Source organism: Jaculus jaculus, chromosome 12 (genome assembly GCF_020740685.1).
Source record: "Jaculus jaculus isolate mJacJac1 chromosome 12, mJacJac1.mat.Y.cur, whole genome shotgun sequence".
NCBI lineage: Eukaryota > Metazoa > Chordata > Mammalia > Rodentia > Dipodidae > Jaculus > Jaculus jaculus.
The window spans coordinates 11808948-11829134 of NC_059113.1; the positions used below are offsets into that span (position 1 = coordinate 11808948).

General features: G+C 42.1%; 1 protein-coding gene across 2 annotated transcripts in view; it reads left to right on the forward strand.

Annotated features, from left to right (window-relative positions):
* Xpo7 (exportin 7) overlaps positions 1-20187 on the forward strand; it is a 45868-nt gene that overhangs the window by 12470 nt on the left and 13211 nt on the right. For both annotated transcript variants that reach the window (XM_045130995.1, XM_045130996.1), the window contains exons 9-19: positions 370-489; positions 2038-2184; positions 4259-4431; positions 7496-7689; positions 8121-8226; positions 13654-13789; positions 14298-14371; positions 15512-15592; positions 16401-16464; positions 16960-17068; positions 18140-18246. In XM_045130995.1, the coding sequence (XP_044986930.1) occupies positions 370-489; positions 2038-2184; positions 4259-4431; positions 7496-7689; positions 8121-8226; positions 13654-13789; positions 14298-14371; positions 15512-15592; positions 16401-16464; positions 16960-17068; positions 18140-18246 (1311 nt within the window). The remainder of the gene's footprint in view (positions 1-369; positions 490-2037; positions 2185-4258; positions 4432-7495; positions 7690-8120; positions 8227-13653; positions 13790-14297; positions 14372-15511; positions 15593-16400; positions 16465-16959; positions 17069-18139; positions 18247-20187) is intronic.

A 20187-nucleotide genomic window follows, 5' to 3' on the forward strand; every position in this document is an offset into this window, starting at 1 on the left:
TTGGGTTTCACTCTAGCCCAAGCTGACCTGGAATTCACTATGTAGTCTCAGGGTGGCCTTGAACTCACGGTGATCCTCCTACCTCTGCCTTCCCAAAATAAAGTATAAATCTCAGGCTTTGTTGAAACTGTAAATTGCTTAATATTTTCAATATTTTAAATATTATGAGCAAGAATCAGAGACACCATGAGGTGGTCAAAGATTGTTATCTCAGTCCAGGCTAAATGTAACCATAGGTCATTCCTATGAGGAATGCAGATCAGGTGCTCTTTTCTTTCATAAAGCTGTTTGAGATATCCTAATGAAGCTTACAAGGGGCTGGTGAAAATGGCTGCTGAACAGTGTATCTGTGTCTTGCCTTGCTTTCAGGTTTTATCCTGCTTAGTACAGATTGCCTCAGTCAGACGATCCCTATTTAACAATGCTGAGAGGGCAAAGTTTCTCTCTCATCTTGTTGATGGTGTTAAACGAATACTGGAAAACCCACAGGTAAGATTTCTGACAGTGTATATATGTCTCACCTTAGTGTATGGTAGAAATCCACTGAAGGCAGAAGTCCCAGGAAACAGTTCATTGTCAACCCTCTGGAAATATGTGTGAGTCACGATTGTCCATCACTTGCCCCAGCAAGGGCTCTGGGCCTCCCACTCCAAAAATGCAGTTGTTAGGCAAAGGGTCACTTTGATATGTAAATACAAAAGAACTAGTTACTTTCCTAAGAAATTTAAAACCTAATGATTTCTGTTTGTTATTTAACACATTTAAAAATAATGTGAGTAACATAAAATGAATAGAGCTATTTTTAGGTTGGAAGATAAACATTTCTCTTTAATATATATGAGCAAATTCATAACTTGATTTGCTCATTTTGTCTTTTTGGTTTTTTGAGGTAGACTTTTACTCTAGCCCAGGCTGACCTGGAATTCACTTGTAGTTTCAGGGTGGCTTCGAACTCAGTAATCCTCCTACCTCTGCCTCCCAAGTGCTGCGATTAAAGGCAGTCGCCACCACACCCAGCCTTGTCTTTTTTTTTAAGCCCCCAAAATTCAGCTAATACCTACTATTTTCAAAGTATTCTATGTAATAGAAAAAAATAATGAAAGCAGTTTTTTAATGTTTTATTTATTTATTTGAGAGAAAGATAGAGGGCGGAATCAGCAGTCTGTTTTTAAAATACTTATTTCTTTAAAAAAAAATTTTTTTGAGCTGGGCATAGTGGCACACAACTTTAATCCTAGCACTTGGGAGACAGAGGTAGAAGAATCACTGTGCGTTTGAGGCCGACTTGAGACTACAGAGTGAGTTCCATGTCAGCCTGGGCTATAGTGAGACACAACCTAAAAAAAAAAAAAAAGAAAAAAGAAAATGTTTATTTCTGTCCCTTTCTTTAAAAATTTCATTAGTAATTCAACAAATTGTATCAAGCTTCTATGATTTGCCAAAGTTACAGCAGTAAACAACACAAGTCTGTCCTCGTCACAAATAGAAAAATTTTATCAGGAAACACAAATATACTGATATGATTATTAAAGTTAAGTTTTCATAATACATGGTGTAATTGTATGTTAAAATATATAAACATCCTAATATATGACTAAAGTTAATATAGTAATTGTTGATGTAAATATGTGAAACATTTGTATAGCTTTGTCTGTATTACAACCTCCAATTCTATGCTTAGTGATCAGTTTGAGTAAAAAAATTTGTTAGATTTCCTTTGATCTGTGAAACAGGCAAGCCAGTCATGTCAAATAAGGTGCCTATTTCTGCCACTAATTAACTGTACCACCTTAGGCAAGTGCAGTCCCTCTAGGCTCCTCTTTGATAGGCTAATAATTACATAGGTGGTTATCGTCAACAGTTGAGGTAAGTATAAGCAGACCTTTATAAAGTGACTTTTTCTCGTTTCTAAACATTGTACAGATGTGTCATTCTGAATCATGATCTTCAGCCTAGAAGTTGAGCACTAGAGTCCCCCTCCTGTGCCATGTCAGCATTCACAGCTTTCATTTTCTTTTCCTCCCATGCTGCTTCCAGAGTTTATCAGACCCAAACAATTACCATGAGTTTTGCAGACTACTGGCCCGATTAAAGAGTAACTATCAGCTGGGAGAACTGGTGAAGGTGGAAAACTACCCTGAGGTCATCCGATTGATAGCCAACTTCACAGTGACCAGCCTACAGGTTTGTTCTTGATTGCTGTCTTTCTGTTTAAATATTGGGCTCTCTCCTCTTGCTTGTTGGTTTTAACTTTATAAAGATTCTTGGGCTGGGCTTGTGGCTTGGTAGTAGAGCACTTGCATAATATGTATGAGTCTCTGGTTTGTTGCCCAGCACCATGGAGGGGAAAAAATAACCAAGTATAAGACAGCCTAGTTATTATCACAGCCTGCTCATTTACGTTTAAGAGTATAAGGCAGTATAAGGAGGAAATGGTATAGCTCAGTAGTAGAGCACCTGCCTGAAAAATGTGATGCTCTGAGTTGGAGCTTCAGCACAATAGGAAAAAAACGTTCCAGGAATATGCTGAGAGGAACATGTGGATATTATAAGGCCAGTCGTTGGGCTGGAGAAATGGCTTAACGGTTAAGGCGCTTGCCTTGGAAGTTTAAGGACCCAGGTTCAATTATCTAGGTCCCATGTAAGCCACATACACATGGTGGCACATGCATCTGGAGTTCATTTGCAGTGGCTAGAGACCCTGGCGCACCCATTCTCACCCCCCCCCATCTATAATAAATAAATAAATATTTTTTTAAATAAGGATAATCTTTAATTTCAAGAGAGAGAAAGGCTAAGGATATAGCCCAGTAGTAGAGTGCTTGCCTAGCACACATGAGGCCCTTAGTTCAGTCCCCACTACTCTAAAAAAAAAAAAAACAGGGAAAGCGCAAGAATTCCTTTATCATCTCTTTGAAAAGTTGGAGCAGGGAGCTAGCAGAAAAATAATTAATAAAGATACCGCCCTCTCTAAGTTATGTCATGTAGGACATTGGGTCCGTGACTGTGACAGGTCAGGATCATCTGAAAGTTGGAGAGAAAGCACTAGTGCTTCATTGAGTCTTGCCCCCACAGTTTCTGGTTCACTAGGTCCACAGTGGAACTATAACATCTACTTCTTTTTGTGTGTGTGTGTTTGTGTGTGCATGCGTGCGTATGCGAGCGCATGCTACACAGGCACACACATGCACATGTGTATATGGGTGCACGTGGAGGCCAGTGGTCAACCTTGGGTGTCTTCCTCAAGAATACCATTCACCTTTTTATAGTAAGGTCTTCTATTGGCCTAGAGCTTACCAATTAGGCTAGACTGACTAGCCAGCAAGCTCCAGGGATCCTCTCTGTCTCTGACCCTTACCAGCACTGGAATTACAGGCATGTGCCATCCCACCCAGCATTTTTACATGGGTGCTGGGGATTGAACTCATGTCTTCATGCTCGCAAGGCAAGCACTTTAGCATCTGAGCTGTCACCTAAGCCTCACACCTCTCTTTACAGGAGTTCTCGGTAGTTCTCCTGCGTGTGCATGTTTGAGAGCCACTTTGATGCATTTCTCCTTGTGTTACACATCACCACAGAACCATCTGCTTACAAATGTTGTTGTTTTGGTATTTTCTTTCTTTATTTGAGAGACAAAGAGAAAGAGGCAGACAGAGAGAAAGAAAATGGGCGTACCAGGGCTTCCAGCCATTGCAACTGATTTCCAGATGCATGCACCACCTTGTACATCTGGCTTATATGAGTCCTGGGGCATCAAACTGAGGATCATTTGCTTTGCAGGCACACTAAGCCATCTCTCAAGCCCTTTTTATGGTTTTTCAAGGTAGGGTCTCACTCTAGCCCAGGCTGACCTGGAATTCTCTATGTAGTCTCAGGCCAGCCTGGAACTCAAGGCAATCTCATACCTCTGCCTCCCAAGTGCTGGAGCTAAAGGTGTGCACCACCGTGCCTGACCCTAAACTTTTTCCGAGGTAGTGTCTCCCTCTAGTCCAAGCTGGCCTGGAATTCACTGTGTAGCCTCAGAGTTTCCTGGAATTCACATTGATCCTCTTATCTCTGCTGGGATTGAAGGTGTGCCTGACACTAAATTCTTAATCTCTGAAATACTAGTAACCACTTTCAACCAGATGCCATACACAGATAGAACCAAGTATGTTGTGTTGTGTTGTATTTTGTGTGTGTGTGTTTGTCTTAAATGGCTTGGAACTTTGTGTGCAGGATTGAAAACTACACCTTTTGTTCTTTTGGTTATCTTTAGCACTGGGAATTCGCTCCAAATAGTGTGCACTATCTCCTGAGTCTCTGGCAGCGGCTGGCAGCTTCTGTGCCATATGTCAAAGCTACAGAGCCCCACATGCTGGAAACATACACACCTGAGGTTACCAAAGCTTACATCACATCCCGTTTGGAATCTGTGCACATCATACTGAGGTAAGGAATCTTGGATCACCTCATTCATTCACTTACCAGTAACCTCGTGTCAAATAGACTAAAAATCAGACCCCCAATTGGCTAAGGGAAAGTTAACACAAGTCCTTTTGGAGCTAATAGTGTTTGTGACTGTCCCTTTCTCTCAGCAGAATAGCATATGAGAGCCTAAAGTCTGAAAGAATCGTTTTTATTCCATGCTATTCAGGTCCTCCTTTTCACATCTGTAGCAGTTTTCAATAGAAAGCACATCTGTCCAACGCTGTCCTTGCCACTGTTTTTTCTGTAAGCATGAGAAACGCTTATAGGACATAGGTGTTAAGAATTACAATGTATATGTTATCGTGCTTAATGAGAGCTCCTAAAGAAATAAGGGGGTGAAAAAAACGCTACAAGGTCTAGTTACCAACTAGTCTTTCAGAGCATGCTAGAAGACAAAAAGAGTTCAGGCAGCTGAATGCTAATTGTGTGTATTAACAGAGAGTTCCTCTCTGACCTGACTACTAACTAGATCAGAAATCTTTAACTAAAGAACTGCCAGGTGGGCCAGAGAGATGGCTTCGTGGTTAAAGGTGCTTGCTTACAAAGTCTGAAGTAACCATGTAAAGCTAGCAGCACAAAGCAGTCCATGTGTGTCTGAGTTGATTTGCAATGGCACTAGGCCCTGGCACACCTGCTCTCATTCATTCCCTCTCTCTCCTTCTCTCTACTTCCATTTAATACAATAAAATTACATTTAAAAAAGAAAAGAATGGGCTGGAGAGATGGCTGAGTGGTTAAGCGCTTACCTGTAAGCCTAAGGACCCAGGTTCAAGGCTCAGTTACCCAGGACCCACATTAGCCAGATGCACGAGGGGGTACACACATTGAGTTTGTTTGCAGTGTCCGGAGGCTCTGGCGCACCCATATTCTACCCCCCCCCTCTCTCTGCCTCTTTGTCTGTTGCTGTCAAATAAATAAAAACAAAAAATTATTTAAAAAGAAAAGCCAGGCCTCTTTTTAATGACCTATATTAAATGAAGTCATCTTCATTTAGGTACCTTTCTTAAGTAGTTTTGTTTTGTTTTGTTTTTTTGAGGCAGAGGTCCTCTGTAGCTCAGGCTGACCTGGAACTCCCTCTGTAGTCCAGGCTGCCTTGAAGGAATGGTGAGCCTCCTTGCTCCATCTCCAGGTGCTTGGATTACAGTGTTGAGCTACAACAGCTGGCTTTCATGTATTTTTTCATTGCCTATAATTCAGGGGAATCTACTTGGATTTTGAGGATCTGAGATTTTTAAGGGTACATCCTTAGTTTTTTCAGAGTCATGGGCATTTAAATTGTCTTTCAGTTCTAGTCTTCACTGTTTATGATGAGTTGTTTTCAAAATATGAGTGCTCATGAAGTTTGTTGAAACATTTGTCCTATTCTGCTGATCCAAGAGGCAGTGCTGGCGGATGGAGACATGCATGGAGCCTCTTGGTCCAGGAAGCCAGCTACTAATAGCTGTGTGCTTCGGGACAGGTTTCCCTATTTCCTTTTTTTGTTTGTTTTTTTTTGTTGTTGTTTTGTTTTTGTAACCTACAAATAATAATACACCTACCCCATGGTTCTTATGAGAATTAAGCTTAATAAGATACGACACTGAATATAGCTGTGTAAACACACGATAGCCAGCTGCTAATGTTCTGCTGCATCATACTTGAACAGAACAATACAGAGTTCACCAAAGGACAAGACGGTAAATTCTAGCAACCAGTAGATAAGGCAGAACCTGGTATTGAGCCATAATTCCTTATCTGCAGTTCTGAAATCCAAGATATAAAGTTAAGCTTTTTCATAGTTTGACACCAAAATTTGCTTGATGGCAAAATGGTGCTGGAAGGACGGCCCAGCAGTTGAGGCACTTGTCTGCAAAGTCTGTGGACCCAGGTTCCACTCCCCAGGACCCACGATAAGCCAGTTGCACAAAATGGCGCATGCATCTGGAGCTCATTTACAGAAGCTAGAGGTCCTGATGTGCCCATACTCATTCATTCAAATTCTGTCTGTGTGTGTGTGTGTGTGTGTGTCTCTCTCTCTCTCTGTTTGCAAATAAATAATTTAAAAAAATGCTTTTTTAAAAAAAGTTGGACATAGTAGTACATGCCTTTAATCCCAGCACTCAGGAGGCAGAGGTAGGATCACCATAAGTTTGATACCACCCTGAGACTATATTCTAATCCAGCCTGGGCTAGAGTAAGACTATCTCGAAAAAAACCCAAAATATATGTGTGTATATTTTTTTTTTAATTTGATATCAGCCAAACTAATATTAGACCACTTACAGACTTTCTTTAAAATATATTTAGTATGACTATTCTGGTTTGTTTGGGTCTTTTGTTTGTTTGTTTGTTTGTTTTGTTATTGTTTGTTTGTTTTTGATTTTTCAAGGTAAGGTCTCACTCTGGCCCAGGCTAACCTGGAATTCACTATGTAGTCTCAGCGTGGTAGCCTCAAACTCACAGCGCTCCTCCTACTTCTGCCTCCCGAGTGCTGGGATTAAGGGCGTGCGCCACCACGCCCAGCTCTAGTATGACTGTTCTGATGGTCATACATTTGCTATAGGAACACTGATTGATATACCACAGGCCTGTCAGGGTTTTGCTTAGCCTAGGGCAAGTGTCATACTGCCTTCCTCAAATCTGAAAGTTCCTGAATCCTTAAACATTTTTTAGCCACAACAGCCTCAGCTACAGAAGTGTGTATTTAGCCCCACAGTTTGCTAAAATCAGAAAGAAACAAAACATTAAGCTCCCAGGGCCTAGAGAAGTGAGAAGCATGACATGGCGAGGCACAAAGCAGACAGGTGTTCAAGGAAGGGAATTTGATGGGAGTGTCAACACCAAAAAGCTGACTAATTGAAGCTAGGTTAAACCTATCTGCCTCTGACTTTTTAAATATTCTTTATTGGGGAAAATTAGTGTTGGGAGGAATGTAGGCCTCCAAAATCAGAAACTGTGGCTAAATTAAGGAGAATGAAAGCTGCTGATTTACAGAAAGCAGCAGGCACATCTTTTCAGAGGGCTGCCTTCCTTTCTTTGGGAATAGGGATGGCCTGGAAGATCCCCTGGAGGATACAGGTCTGGTCCAGCAGCAGTTAGACCAGCTGTCCACCATTGGGCGCTGTGAGTACGAGAAGACGTGTGCACTCCTTGTGCAGCTGTTCGACCAGTCAGCCCAGTCCTACCAAGAGCTGCTTCAGAGTGCCAGCGCCAGCCCAGTGGACATTGCAGTGCAGGAGGGTAAGTGCAGTACGCAGGAGCTCTTGCTCTGCAGAGGTGGTGTTGATACCCTGCACTCCTTGTTGCCTTCCTTTCCGACACCCCCCCACACACACACACACACACACAAAGATTCGCCATCCGTTACCTCCATGTGTACAAAATGAGCCAGTGAATAATGCCACGAGGGGCTCGGGAAAAACAACTGAAATTTTATTTGCAATGGCTTGTTTTTAATTCCAAAGAGTACTGCACCCTAAAAATAATGACTTGTGTAATGTAGGAATGTTGGTTACCTGATCAGTTTCCCACGTAGAATGGTAGCCCCGCGTAAGAAGAGTAAGACTGGCCGGGGTGCTACAGCGTTCTTGAGATGAGGAAGCTCCTACTAAGGGGATTCTCTGTAACGTTGTTTCTGGGTGCAACACTGATGAGTCCTGTTCCTGCTACAGGACGGCTGACATGGCTGGTTTACATCATTGGAGCTGTGATTGGTGGCCGGGTTTCTTTTGCCAGCACTGATGAGCAAGATGCTATGGATGGCGAGCTCGTGTGTCGGTAGGTATCATCCATGGAAACCTTCCATTCCACTTCTCTGGCTCCTCCCTAGCTCCTGGCGAGCCCCTGTTGATGCTTTCTTCCCTATGTGTAGATTGTAGCCTTGGGCAGTTAGAACTCTGCCTATGACCTATACTAAAGACATTTTAGGGGCTGAAGAGATGATTCATTGGTTTAAGAGCACTTCCCCAATAAACATGATGGTCTGAGGGGCCTAAGTCTACCCAAGCTCAATTCCTCAGGAACCACATAAACAGCTAGACATGGCCACGAACGTGTGTAACCTCAGTTCTGTGGAAAACAGATCAGAATTCACCAGGGTTCAAGATAAAACAGCAGGCTCCAGAACCAGAGACTCTTATCAAGGAAACGTGAGTGAGCAGTAGAGGAGGACGCTCACCACTCTTCTCTGGCCTCCACACACATACAGGGGACACAACTGCACACACAGCACACACACCATGCCATGCATACTACTACATACATGCAAAAAAAATTTAGCAAGGAAATGATGGACACAGAATTGGGAAAAAAATATTGCAGGGAGTAACTGAGGTATTTAAGGACAATATCTGAGAATTATATGGAATATATAATATGGGCTGCTTTTACAGAGCTAACAGAATTCTGAAAGTTCCTCATTGTCACCAAAAGTAGAATTATAGAACTTGTATAGCCTCTCAGATTTCTTAGCCATATGCTGTCCTGCTACAAAATACTATTATTTTGTCCTGTGTGATTCTCCTTTTATTAAAACCATTGAATATTAAAATTTATTAAGAACTTTTCTAAGTTGAAGGGAGGCAAAAAACAACATAATTAGTAGTTTCTAAAAATTTACTAAAGAAATATAAAAAGTTAGACTATCCAGGTCAACCTGGACTAGAGTGAGACCCTACCTCGAAGAAAAAAAAAAAAAAAGTTAATAGCCAGGCATGGTAGCTCACACCTTTAATCCCAGCACTCGGGAGGCAGAGGTAGGAGAATCCCTGTGAGTTTGAGGCCACCCTGAGACTACATAGTGAATTCCAGGTCAGCCAGAGCTACAGTGAGACCCTACCTCGGGGGGGAGGGGGGGGAGCTTGTATGAACCCAAAGTCATAAGTTCTGAAATGTTTTGATTTCCAGGGTAATTTACCCTCTTAACAGTAATAATTCCACTATGCTTTTTAAATATTGAATTGAGAGACAAAAAGAGGCAACCAGAGAATGAATATGGATATACCAGGGGCTCCTGCCACTGCAAATGAACTCCAGACCCATGTACCACATTGTACATTTGGCTTTATGTGCAAATTGGGGGATTGAACCCAGGCCTTCAGACTTTGCACACAAGTACCTTAACGGCTGAGCCATCTCTTCAGCTTCTAAACACATTTTAAAAATCAGCTTGGTGGTACAGGCCTATAACCCAAGCTACTTAGAAGGCAGAGGCAGAGCCAAGTGTGCACACACCTTTAATCCCAGCACTGGAGAGGCGGAGGTAGGAGGATTGCCAGGAGTTCAAGACCACCCTGAGACTATATAGTGAATTTCAGGTCAGCCTGAGCTAGAGTGAGACCCTGCCTCAATAAGCCAAAGAAGAAAGAAGGCAGAGACAGAAGGAACATAAGTTCAAAGTCAGTCGGAGTAATTTAGATCTTGTCTTAAAATTTTAAAAATGGAAGAAAGGATTGGGCTACAACTCTATGGAAGAGCTCTTACCTGACATGCTGACTGAAAATAAAAGAATAACAATGAAAAAGAAAAAGAAAACAACCTTATAATCAGTGGTTTTATAAAACTCTCCTTACGGCATATGGAAGACAATACTTATATCTGCTTATGTACCTCTGTGGTGACAGCGGGCAGTCCACAGCCTCTGAACCTGTGTACATGCTGGGTAATGTACATAGAAAAAGGGCCAGAATGAACGACCAGGTATCTGCCCTAGAGAGGACATGTGCCTAGAGCACATGTGAATAATTATTTATTTATTTGAGAGAAAGAGGCAGATAAATGGGTGCTCCAGGGCATCTAGCCACTGCAATCAGAACTCCAGACGCATGGGCCACCTTGTGCATCTGGCTTATGTGGGCACTGGGGAATCAAACCTGAGTCCTTAGGCATCTTAGGCAAGCACCTAACTGTTAAGCCATGTCTGCAACCCCTGATCATTTATATTTTATCACTCCCTAGACTTTTTAATGTATAATTATTATTCTTCTGGGGGGATCCCCATTTGTCTCTTTGCATCCCCGTTTTGTTTGTCAGATGTCCTTTTGCCCGTGAATGCCTTAATCCTAACAAAAGTCTACATGGTATTGTCCCATTGGCACTTTTTAAAGAGGTCAAAGAGGTTGGCTCATTCTTTCTCAAATAATTTTAAAGAGGTGAAGGAAGATTTAATAAGGATGAAATATAAGACCTAGTTCTGATTCTTTACCCTCATGTGACACCAAGTGTGTCAAGATATAAATGCAGCTTAGATGTGTCTTAAAACTGGTTCTCAGCTGGGCGTGGTGGCGCACACCTTTAATCCCAGCACTTGGAAGGTAGAGATAGGCGGATCACCGTGAGTTCAAGGCCAACCTGAGACTACATAGTGAATTACATGTCAGCCTGAACTAGAGTGAGTCCCTAACTTGAAAAACAAGCAAAAACCAAAAACTGGTTCTCAACTTGAGTGTTGTAACACAGTGGTTGAGTCTAGTTTCCTCATAATATGCCATAAGGTCTACCTAATCACATATTGTAATCATGTCATTCTTACTCATCATCCAGTAAATTCTTTCTTTCTTTTTTTTTGATTGACAGTTTCCATAATTATAAGCAATAGTCCATGGTAATTCCTTCTCCCCCCACCCCACTTTCCCCTTTGAAACTCTACTCTCTATCACATCCACTCCCCCTCTCAGTCTCTCTTTTATTTTGATGTAATGGTCTTTTCCTCCAATTATGATGGTCTTGTGTAGGTGGTATCAGGCACTGTGAGGTCCTGGATATCCAGGCCATTTTGTGTCTGGAGGAGCACGTTGTAAGGAGTCCTACCCTTCCTTGGGCTCTTACATTCTTTCCGTCACCTCTTCCCACAATGGACCCTGAGCCTTGGAAGGTGTGATAGAGATGTTTCAGTGCTGAGCACTCCTCTGTCACTTCTTCTCCACACCATGGTGCCTTCTCAGTCATTCCAAGGTCACTGCCGTCTGAAAAGAGAAGCTTTTCTAACTGAAAGTGAGAGTAGCATTAATATATGGGTAGAAGCAGTAAGAGAAATGCTTACTGGGCAGTTTGGTGACCATAGTATATACATTTAGCCAGATAGCAGCAGATGTTACATCCCTAGGGATCATGACTACCCCTGTTGTAGATTTCAATATCAGGATTGTATTCCCTCCCATGGAGCGGACCTCCAGTCCAATTAGAGGGCAGTTGGTTTCCCCATACCTTATGTGCCACTATTGCACCCATTGGCTCATTTGGCCTGGCTGGCCACATATATAAGGCTTGCAGTGTCCACTGTTGGATATCTTCACTGGTGATTTCTCTCTCTGCCATTGAACTGCATGCAGCATGGCTTTTTCTAGCGTTCTGTGAGCTGGTCTACATGGAAGAGGTTTTCAGCTCAGCTCCAGCAGGATTTCTCAGTGACTTTGCAGCCCAAATATGTGGAGTCTTCAGCAATAAGGTTTTACCATCTATTCCTGGTGGGAAACCAAGGGCCTTGGCAATGGCCTGTAATGTTTGAGGGGCATCAGGGACCTCCCTGGCCAAAAAAATCACTGGAAGATATCCCATCTCTGGCACTGAAATTTTTCTAGTAACAATCTGTGGCTCCTGTGTGTTCCATTGTCCAAAAACATAGGTTTCCATATGATTTATTTACATCCTCTTAGATTCTGATTAGTCCTCCCTCCACCTTTCCTTTACTCAATCTCTTCCCCTGACCTCACTTAGGCTTTTTCACCACATTGATCTGTTCTGCTACTTACATATATATAATAAATTCCTTATTATTATTATTATTATTTATTTATTTATTTATTTGAGAGAGAGAAAAAAGAGGCAGAGAATGGGCAGACCAGGGCCTCTAGCCACTGCAAATGAACTCCAGGCACCACCTTGTACATCTGGCTTAATGAGGATCCTGGGGAATCGAACCTGGATCCTTTGGCTTTGCAGGCACACGCCTTAACCACTAAGTCATCTCTCCAGCCCTATCAGAAAACTTTGTGTTTTGTTTTTGTTTTTGAAGTGGGGTCTCACTCTAGCCCAGGCTGACCTGGAATTCACTGTGTGGTCTCAGGGTGGCCTCAAACTCATGGCAATTCTCCTATCTCTGCCTCCCAAATGCTGGGATTAAAGGTGTGTGCCACCACGCCTAGCACCTCTCTGAATTCTTTGGGGGAGAGTGTGTAGAGCAGAAGGGTTGATATTATAGGTAGTACAGGTTGATATTATAGGTAGTACATCTCCTGTTTTTCCCTGGAAATGTAAAAGGAAAAAAGAAAAGAACAATTGGGCTAGTCCTTTCTTCCTCATTTGCATAAATTAACTGGAATGCAGAAAATGACTCCACCCAGAGTCTCTCAGAAGTTCCAGGAAAACCATTACCCTGTGTAATAGCATTTTACCACTGCTTTTAAGCCCAAGTGGAGACTTTAGACCTTCATTAGAGTTTAAAGCCTGTAGAGAAGATGTTTCCCACAGGGTGTAGAGATAAGGGGAGGAGGCATAGTTGATGATTTTTGTTTTGTTTTGGTTTTTGTTTTTGTTTTTCGAGGTAGGGTCTCACTCTAGCTTAGGCTGACTTGGAATTCACTCTGTAGTCTCAGGGTGGCCTCGAACTCACAGCGATCCTCCTACTTCTGCCTCCCAAGTGCTGAGATTAAAAGCGTGTGCCACCACACCCAGTAAGTTGATGATTTTTAAAAAAATTTTTTTTTAATTTATTTATTTGAGAGCGACAGACACAGAGAGAAAGACAGATAGAGGGAGAGAGAGAGAATGGGCGCGCCAGGGCTTCCAGCCTCTGCAAACAAACTCCAGATGCGTGCACCCCCTTGTGCATCTGGCTAACGTGGGACCTGGGGAACCGAGCCTCGAACCGGGGTCCTTAGGCTTCACAGGCAAGCGCTTAACCGCTAAGCCATCTCTCCAGCCCTGATGATTTTTTTATATGTGTGTTACTTATTTGAGAGAGTGAGTGAAAGAGGTAGATAGAGAATAAACATACCAGGGCCTCCAGCAACTGCACATGAACTCCAGAGATGTGCCACCTTGTGCATCTGGCTTTATGTGAGTGCTGAGGAATACCTTAGGCTTTGCAGGCAAGTGCCTTAACTGCTGAGCCATCTCTCCAGTCCCTAGTTGATGACTTTGAGATAGCTTAGATTGTCAGGACTGCCCATATGAAGACATCATTGTTTCTCTTCTTTCTTCTTCTAGGGTGCTCCAGCTAATGAACCTGACAGATTCCCGATTAGCTCAAGCCGGTAATGAGAAGCTCGAATTGGCCATGCTGAGCTTTTTTGAGCAGTTTCGGAAGATCTACATTGGGGACCAGGTGCAGAAATCCTCGAAGGTAATAGACTCACAGTTGGCTCCATTTAGTTCTCACTTCTTTGGTGTGGAATCACTGACGAAAGGAAACAGTTAACAGTTGAGATGTAGCCTCCAAATTTTCAGTATTGGTATAATCCAAATGTTTTCTCTTCGTCTGTAGAATTCTGGAGAGTTATCAAAGAGTCGGGTCCATTTCTCTAGTGTTCCATATGCTTGACAAATGGCCAGTCAAAACATCTGTTGCACTCCTCCAAATTGGCAGTTCTTAATCTCTATACATGAATTAATGTTCAGAATAGTCGACAGTTTGGCAGTGTTTGGGAGATCTGAGAATGGAAGAGGACAGTAAGAAAGCTCAGCCTCTCTCTAGTATTTAGTAATTCTGTCTCTTAAGTATATGGTACCCAGGACTATCCATTGTCTTCTCAGGTCTTGCCCTCAGTGTGAACATATTTTCAATGGCCCAAGAATGTAAGTGTTCTAATCCATGTTTTCTGGCCATTTCTCTTCCCTTCATGTCACACCAGCTATACCGCCGACTCTCGGAAGTTTTGGGTTTGAATGACGAGACTATGGTCCTGAGTGTCTTCATAGGAAAAATGTAAGTGTTTCGGCTTGCAATCAGCAAGAGGCCCTGCAGTCCTGTTGCAACTATCACCTGTGATCTTGGCATTGTGCTGCCACTGCCTTGGTATTCTAGCATTGATCGTTTGCGTCAGAAAATTGTGCATTTGAGTGTGTGACAAGCTGTGCTTAGAGATATGGCCCGGCCCCAGAGCATTCCAGGCTCGTACAGAATTTTGCAGAATCCCCTTGTTAGCCTTTGGAATCACAGGTAAAACTCACATTAGCAAAATGGAGCTCCCTGCTCAGTGACTGTTGCTTGGCTTTTCACTCAATCCATCACCGAGCTGTGGGGGATGCCCAGAGTAGGCATTTGCTTTCTGGTGCTGATTTCCATTATGTATACCCGCCTCCCGGGGGAGAGCCTCACTTTCAGATAGGCTTCCTCCTCCCAGAAGCATCACACTTTCCAGGAGTTTTGAGTCTCCAAAATCTGTTGCTTTTGTTTGAACTATCTTCAAAGATGGCGATCCTAATTGGCCCTTTTTTTTGTTTCTGTTTTTGTTGTTTTTTAAGTTATGCCCCTTTTGGTTAATTTCCCCCTTTTAGGAGCTCAATTTATGAAAGCACATAGTAGGAATAAAAATATTACCCAGGGCTGTGTGCAAAATGACATTTTGCTGCCTTACAACTTTCCCAGCCCTAAACACTGATATCCATGAGCTGGTTAATAATTTAAGATGGACAAAGTAATGGGGGTCTAAAGGACTCTACCAGCCAAGAATCCAGAAGCAAGGGCTACTAGAATTCTGCAGCTGACAGTGGATGGTGCAGGTGCAGAATTGCCTACGTCTGCATGTTATCACTGCCGCAGAAATCTCTTACCCTTGCTGCAGAAATCAGCCCTGGAGTGCCCCAGAATTCCAAGGGCCTGGGTATGGGCCAGTGTAGCTTTGGAACCAAGTAGTGAAGATTATCTGAAGGATAATTTTTCTAGTCATCCAAATGTAAGTACAGAGATTTTATACCCTTTTTTTTTTTCTGTGGTCGTGATGTCTGTGATTTGGTGATGCAGATGTGTGGTGACTTTTGATGGATGATTTTCTTCTTCCAGCCTTTAAGGAAGCCAGGCAAATCAAAAGTTTGTCTTGCTTTTTCTTGTCTTTTTGTCCTCCAGTATCACCAACTTGAAGTATTGGGGCCGTTGTGAACCAATCACCTCCAAGACCTTGCAGCTTCTCAATGACCTCTCCATTGGATATCCTTTTAAAGATAGTTCTGTGCAGAACAAAAGCTAGAATGTCAGTCTTAGAAGTCGTGGCTTCTTGCTGTTGCCTCTTTGGTTTAGCTGTAGTAGATACTCAAGGGTCTTCCACTTCCTACAAGTCAAAGGCAGTACCTCCACTAAATCTAGAATAAGTTTAGGTCCCTAAGAATGAAGTAGCACACAGTCTAGTAGTTGACTACAGATTTGTCCCTGGCTGGTCCTAAGTACCGTAAGTAACTATGGGACTTGGCTCACAAGTATGCTCTGTGTGGCTGAGGTTTGGAAAGAAAGTCTCGGCTGTTTGGGAGAAACTCCTTGACATGTGACGATGTCACCCCCTTAATTTGGGCAATGTCTGCTGTAAAATTTAAATTTCTCTAAAATGGTTTTTCACAATCAGGAACCAACAAGAAAGAATAGAAAGACCTGTAACATTGCTTGAGGGACTTTTTTCTCAATTCTTCCAAAGATTGTTCATAGCTATTAGCATCCTAGGAATTTATACACAATACCCAGCACATACTTCAGAGCTTAAAGTCCCACTTGGAACCCCTGCCAGGCAAAGCTGTTCTAGGTTAGTGATGATCTTGGGGGAAAACTGCATGTCTAGGTATTCTCACACTGCTCAATTGAATACTGCTCAGAAGAACATGCTTTTTTCTATGTGGTAGTGTTGTATGGTTAGGAAAATCAGCTGTTTGAGTAAGGTGTGCATGATTCTGGACCATTTCTTTTCTATCTACCTTAAAGATTCTGAGTTTGCTCGATACTTTCCTTGACCTTCTGCCGTTGTCTTTACGTACAGTAGTGTAAGGAAGCTAGTGAAGCTTAGCGCGGTACAGTTCATGCTGAACAATCACACGGTGAGTTTTCACCTCTCACCTCTCCCCTTCCGCTCTCCAGCCATCCTCACACACTTCCTCAGCACTAAAGGGCAGACTTCACTTGAGTCCTGGGTGCTGCCAAAGCAGAGGCTGGCCCCTAACTATCATCAGACTGCCACGTTGCATTTACTGTCATCACAGCTCCTCTTCGAATCAGGGTGATCTGAGCCACATTCAAGCCATCCACTCCTGCTCACACTTTGGATAAAATAGTAGTAGGAAACAATTACAAAAATTATACCAAAAAGCAAAAAAATCCGTACACATACATACATACATACATACACACACACACACACACACACACACACACACACACACACATATATATATATATATCGTCACCTCAGATCCTTAAAATATGACCATAGAGCCATTAGTTTGAAAGAGCTCAGTAATTCTGAAATTACTGACTTACATTCTATCTCTAACCCATGTTTTTATCATTTTAACTTGTCTTCTTTCTTTCAATAGAGCGAGCACTTTTCATTTTTGGGTATTAACAATCAGTCCAACCTGACAGACATGCGGTGTCGAACTACCTTCTACACAGCACTTGGGCGTCTCCTCATGGTGGATTTAGGTACTGCAATAAGTCCTAGAGGCTCATGAAGTAATCTGGCACTGTACTAAATTTTTATTTGAGGACAGAGTGCTAGATGTGGGGGAAATTTTTCTGTTGTTTTAATAGAAACAAAACCATCTGAAATAACACTGTGATTCACCAGGAACACATCATGCTCCCTGTAATTGGAATAGAATAACATTACACCACCAAAGCTTTCATCTCAGTATGCAGTAGCTTTAAAATTCTCTGCAAGCTGGGTGCAGTGTTGTGCACCCATATTACGTGTATTTGGGAAGCTGAGGAAGGAAGATGATGTGTTTGAGATCAGCAACAGCAAGACCTTGTCTAAAATGATTTTTAAAACAATTTTAAATTCTCTCTTCACATACTTCAACTGTAAAATGAGAGAATTATGAACCGAGATTTTTAAGTCATGATGTTGGTCCAACCAGGCCACTCCCATTCCACTCAGATGCAAATACTCCTGGGGCAGTGAACAATGGTTTTCTCCAGTTCTCTAGTACTTATGAACCAGGAAGACTTGGACACTTTAGTAGTATTGCTGGTAATAATAGTGGTTTGGGTTCCACTAATTATTAAAGCCAGTAGTGTCATTCCAATTTTGAGCTATTTTAATTTAATCCTGCTAAGATGGCAGAAGACTTAGGTTTGTGGAAAACTGATAAAGTGCATGTGAGTAAAGCCGAAGCATTTAATTTACGCTTGAGTCTCACATACATGGTTCTTAGGCCAACGTGGGTCCTTTCTCAACTGAGAGCACATGGTACCTGATATGTATACAAATCCCTGGGAACTGGCTCAGGTTCTGAAGTTATGATGTCACTATACTAAGTAGTTTCTGCCATTTTTCTGGCTTAAAATATTCTGCTTCTGAAATATACATTGGTTCTGTTCCTGTAGAGAACCTTGAGTAATACACATTTTATTCTTAAATTAATACTAAGATGATAAAGGGACCCGTCGAGTTATCCTGAGGTCTGCTCATCTTTTACCCCATCGTATTTCTCAAGCATAGAGCTTGGTTGTGCCGGCATCAGGTCACACCCAGGGTTGTTTCTCTTGCAGGAGAGGATGAAGATCAGTACGAGCAATTCATGCTTCCACTCACAGCAGCGTTTGAGGCTGTGGCCCAGATGTTTAGTACTAACAGTTTCAATGAACAAGAGGCAAAGGTGAGACCTTCAGTCCCCAGCTGATAGAATTCTGGTTGAGGGTGGCCCCTGGTAAAACCCAGGTTAGCTCTCACCACTGAAAATAGTGCTTGTTTCTGCAATCTTCCTAGCTAACATTGAACTTAACCTCCTGAGCTCTTGGGACTTAGAAAGTGAAGAACTGATAGAGACTCATAAAGTCTGTTTGTAAAGTATTTTTATTTTTCCCCCCTTTTTTTGCATGTATATTTGTATGTGGTATACATGCACATGTGGGTGTATGTGCTGGTACATGTGTGCAAGTTACATCACATGTCCTCCTCCATTACTCTCTACCTTAGTTTTTGAGGCAGGGTCTCTTGTTGAACTCCTAAAGCTCACCAGTTTGCCTAGACTGCCTAGCCAGTGAGGCCTAGGAGTTCCTTGTCTCCACCTCCCAATGCTGGGATTATATGTGTAGTTTAAAGTATGTTAGTATTTCTACATTGTTGTGAAACATTTTCAAAACCCACAAGTTTCAGACTGGGGAGATGGTTCAAAGGTTAAAGCAGCACATAAAGCCAGACAAAAAGTAGCAACAACAAGAGACTCTGGCTCACCTGCACACACGTGCGCACATGCACATGTGTAAATAAATAAAAGTTTAAAACCACATTGATGTATAACATTTTCATTATCATTTGCTTCTTTGTAATTTCTAGTTTCCATTAAGATTTCTTTTGGGGAGCTCGGAGTGTGATTCAGTGGTAAAGTGCCTACATAGCCTGCTTGAAGCTGTAGGTTCAACCACCAGCACCATAGACAATTTTCCTTTTAAGCTTGTTTCTTTAAATTTCCATATGTATGGGATTTTAAGTTAGTATTAGCTTTTGATGTCTGGCTTTCAAAATTGCCATTGGATTGTTGATTTTCTCGTTTTCACTTTATTCATTCTTGCTCTCCTGATCTACAGAGACCCATGCCAAAATCAGAAGACACCAAGGTGTTAACAGTAGTGGTTCCTTTTGTAATGTTCCTGAGGGTCCCAGGCTAACCAGTAGAGCTACCCAATAGCCAGAGGTATTGCCAGAAAAAAATTCCTGGCTTTGCTTGACATTCATCTCTTAAAATCCTCTTAGTTTCCCAACTTCACTCACCAGAGTAGTCAGAATAACACTACTTGGTTCAGCTAAACACCCTTTGTATCTGTGTTTTGGAGTCTGAAACAGCTGCCATTCAAAGAGGAAAGGATTACTACAGAACATACCACTACCTTACATGACAGTATGAATCAATATCAAAGGTTTAACTAAGAGTATCAGTAAATATCAGCTCTTTCCCCATCATATTAGTTTCATACAAAGCAAGTGAAATTACTTAACCTCCTTGACCATGGATTATGGCAGTCACCATGTCATGGCCCATGTAACAGGTCTTTCAGATTGGCCATGTCTTTGACTGGAACGTTGAAGTGGTGGTACCAACTCAAAGATTTTAACTGTTTGCTTAAAGTAGATGTTCACAGTGCAGCAGTTTTTGCAGAATGAATCAGCATCTTCAAATACATCCTACCTTCTGAAGCATATTAATCATTACTAGATTTTAAAAGCAGTCTTGTTCAAGTGAAAGTCCTGTTGAAAAAGAGTATTGGTGGTAGAGGTATAGCTCAGTTGTTGTAAGTGCTTGCCTAACAAGTGTGAGACCATGCGTTCAGTCTTGGGCAGCAGGGGCACAGTGTGGATTTAGCATGAGCCATACATCATACAGTTGTTTTCTATAGTCTTTATGTCTTGTATCTGAAATGCTTGGGCCAGAAGTGTTCAGTAGTTCAGATTTTTTTTCCCTATGTCTTAGAATATTTGCATATCTGTCATGACATATCTTGGGAAAGAACCCGAATCAAACAGAATTTATGTTTCATATGTACTTTATATACATAGCCTAAAAATAATCCTTTCAGTCTTGTTCCTGAGGAGGTAGTCA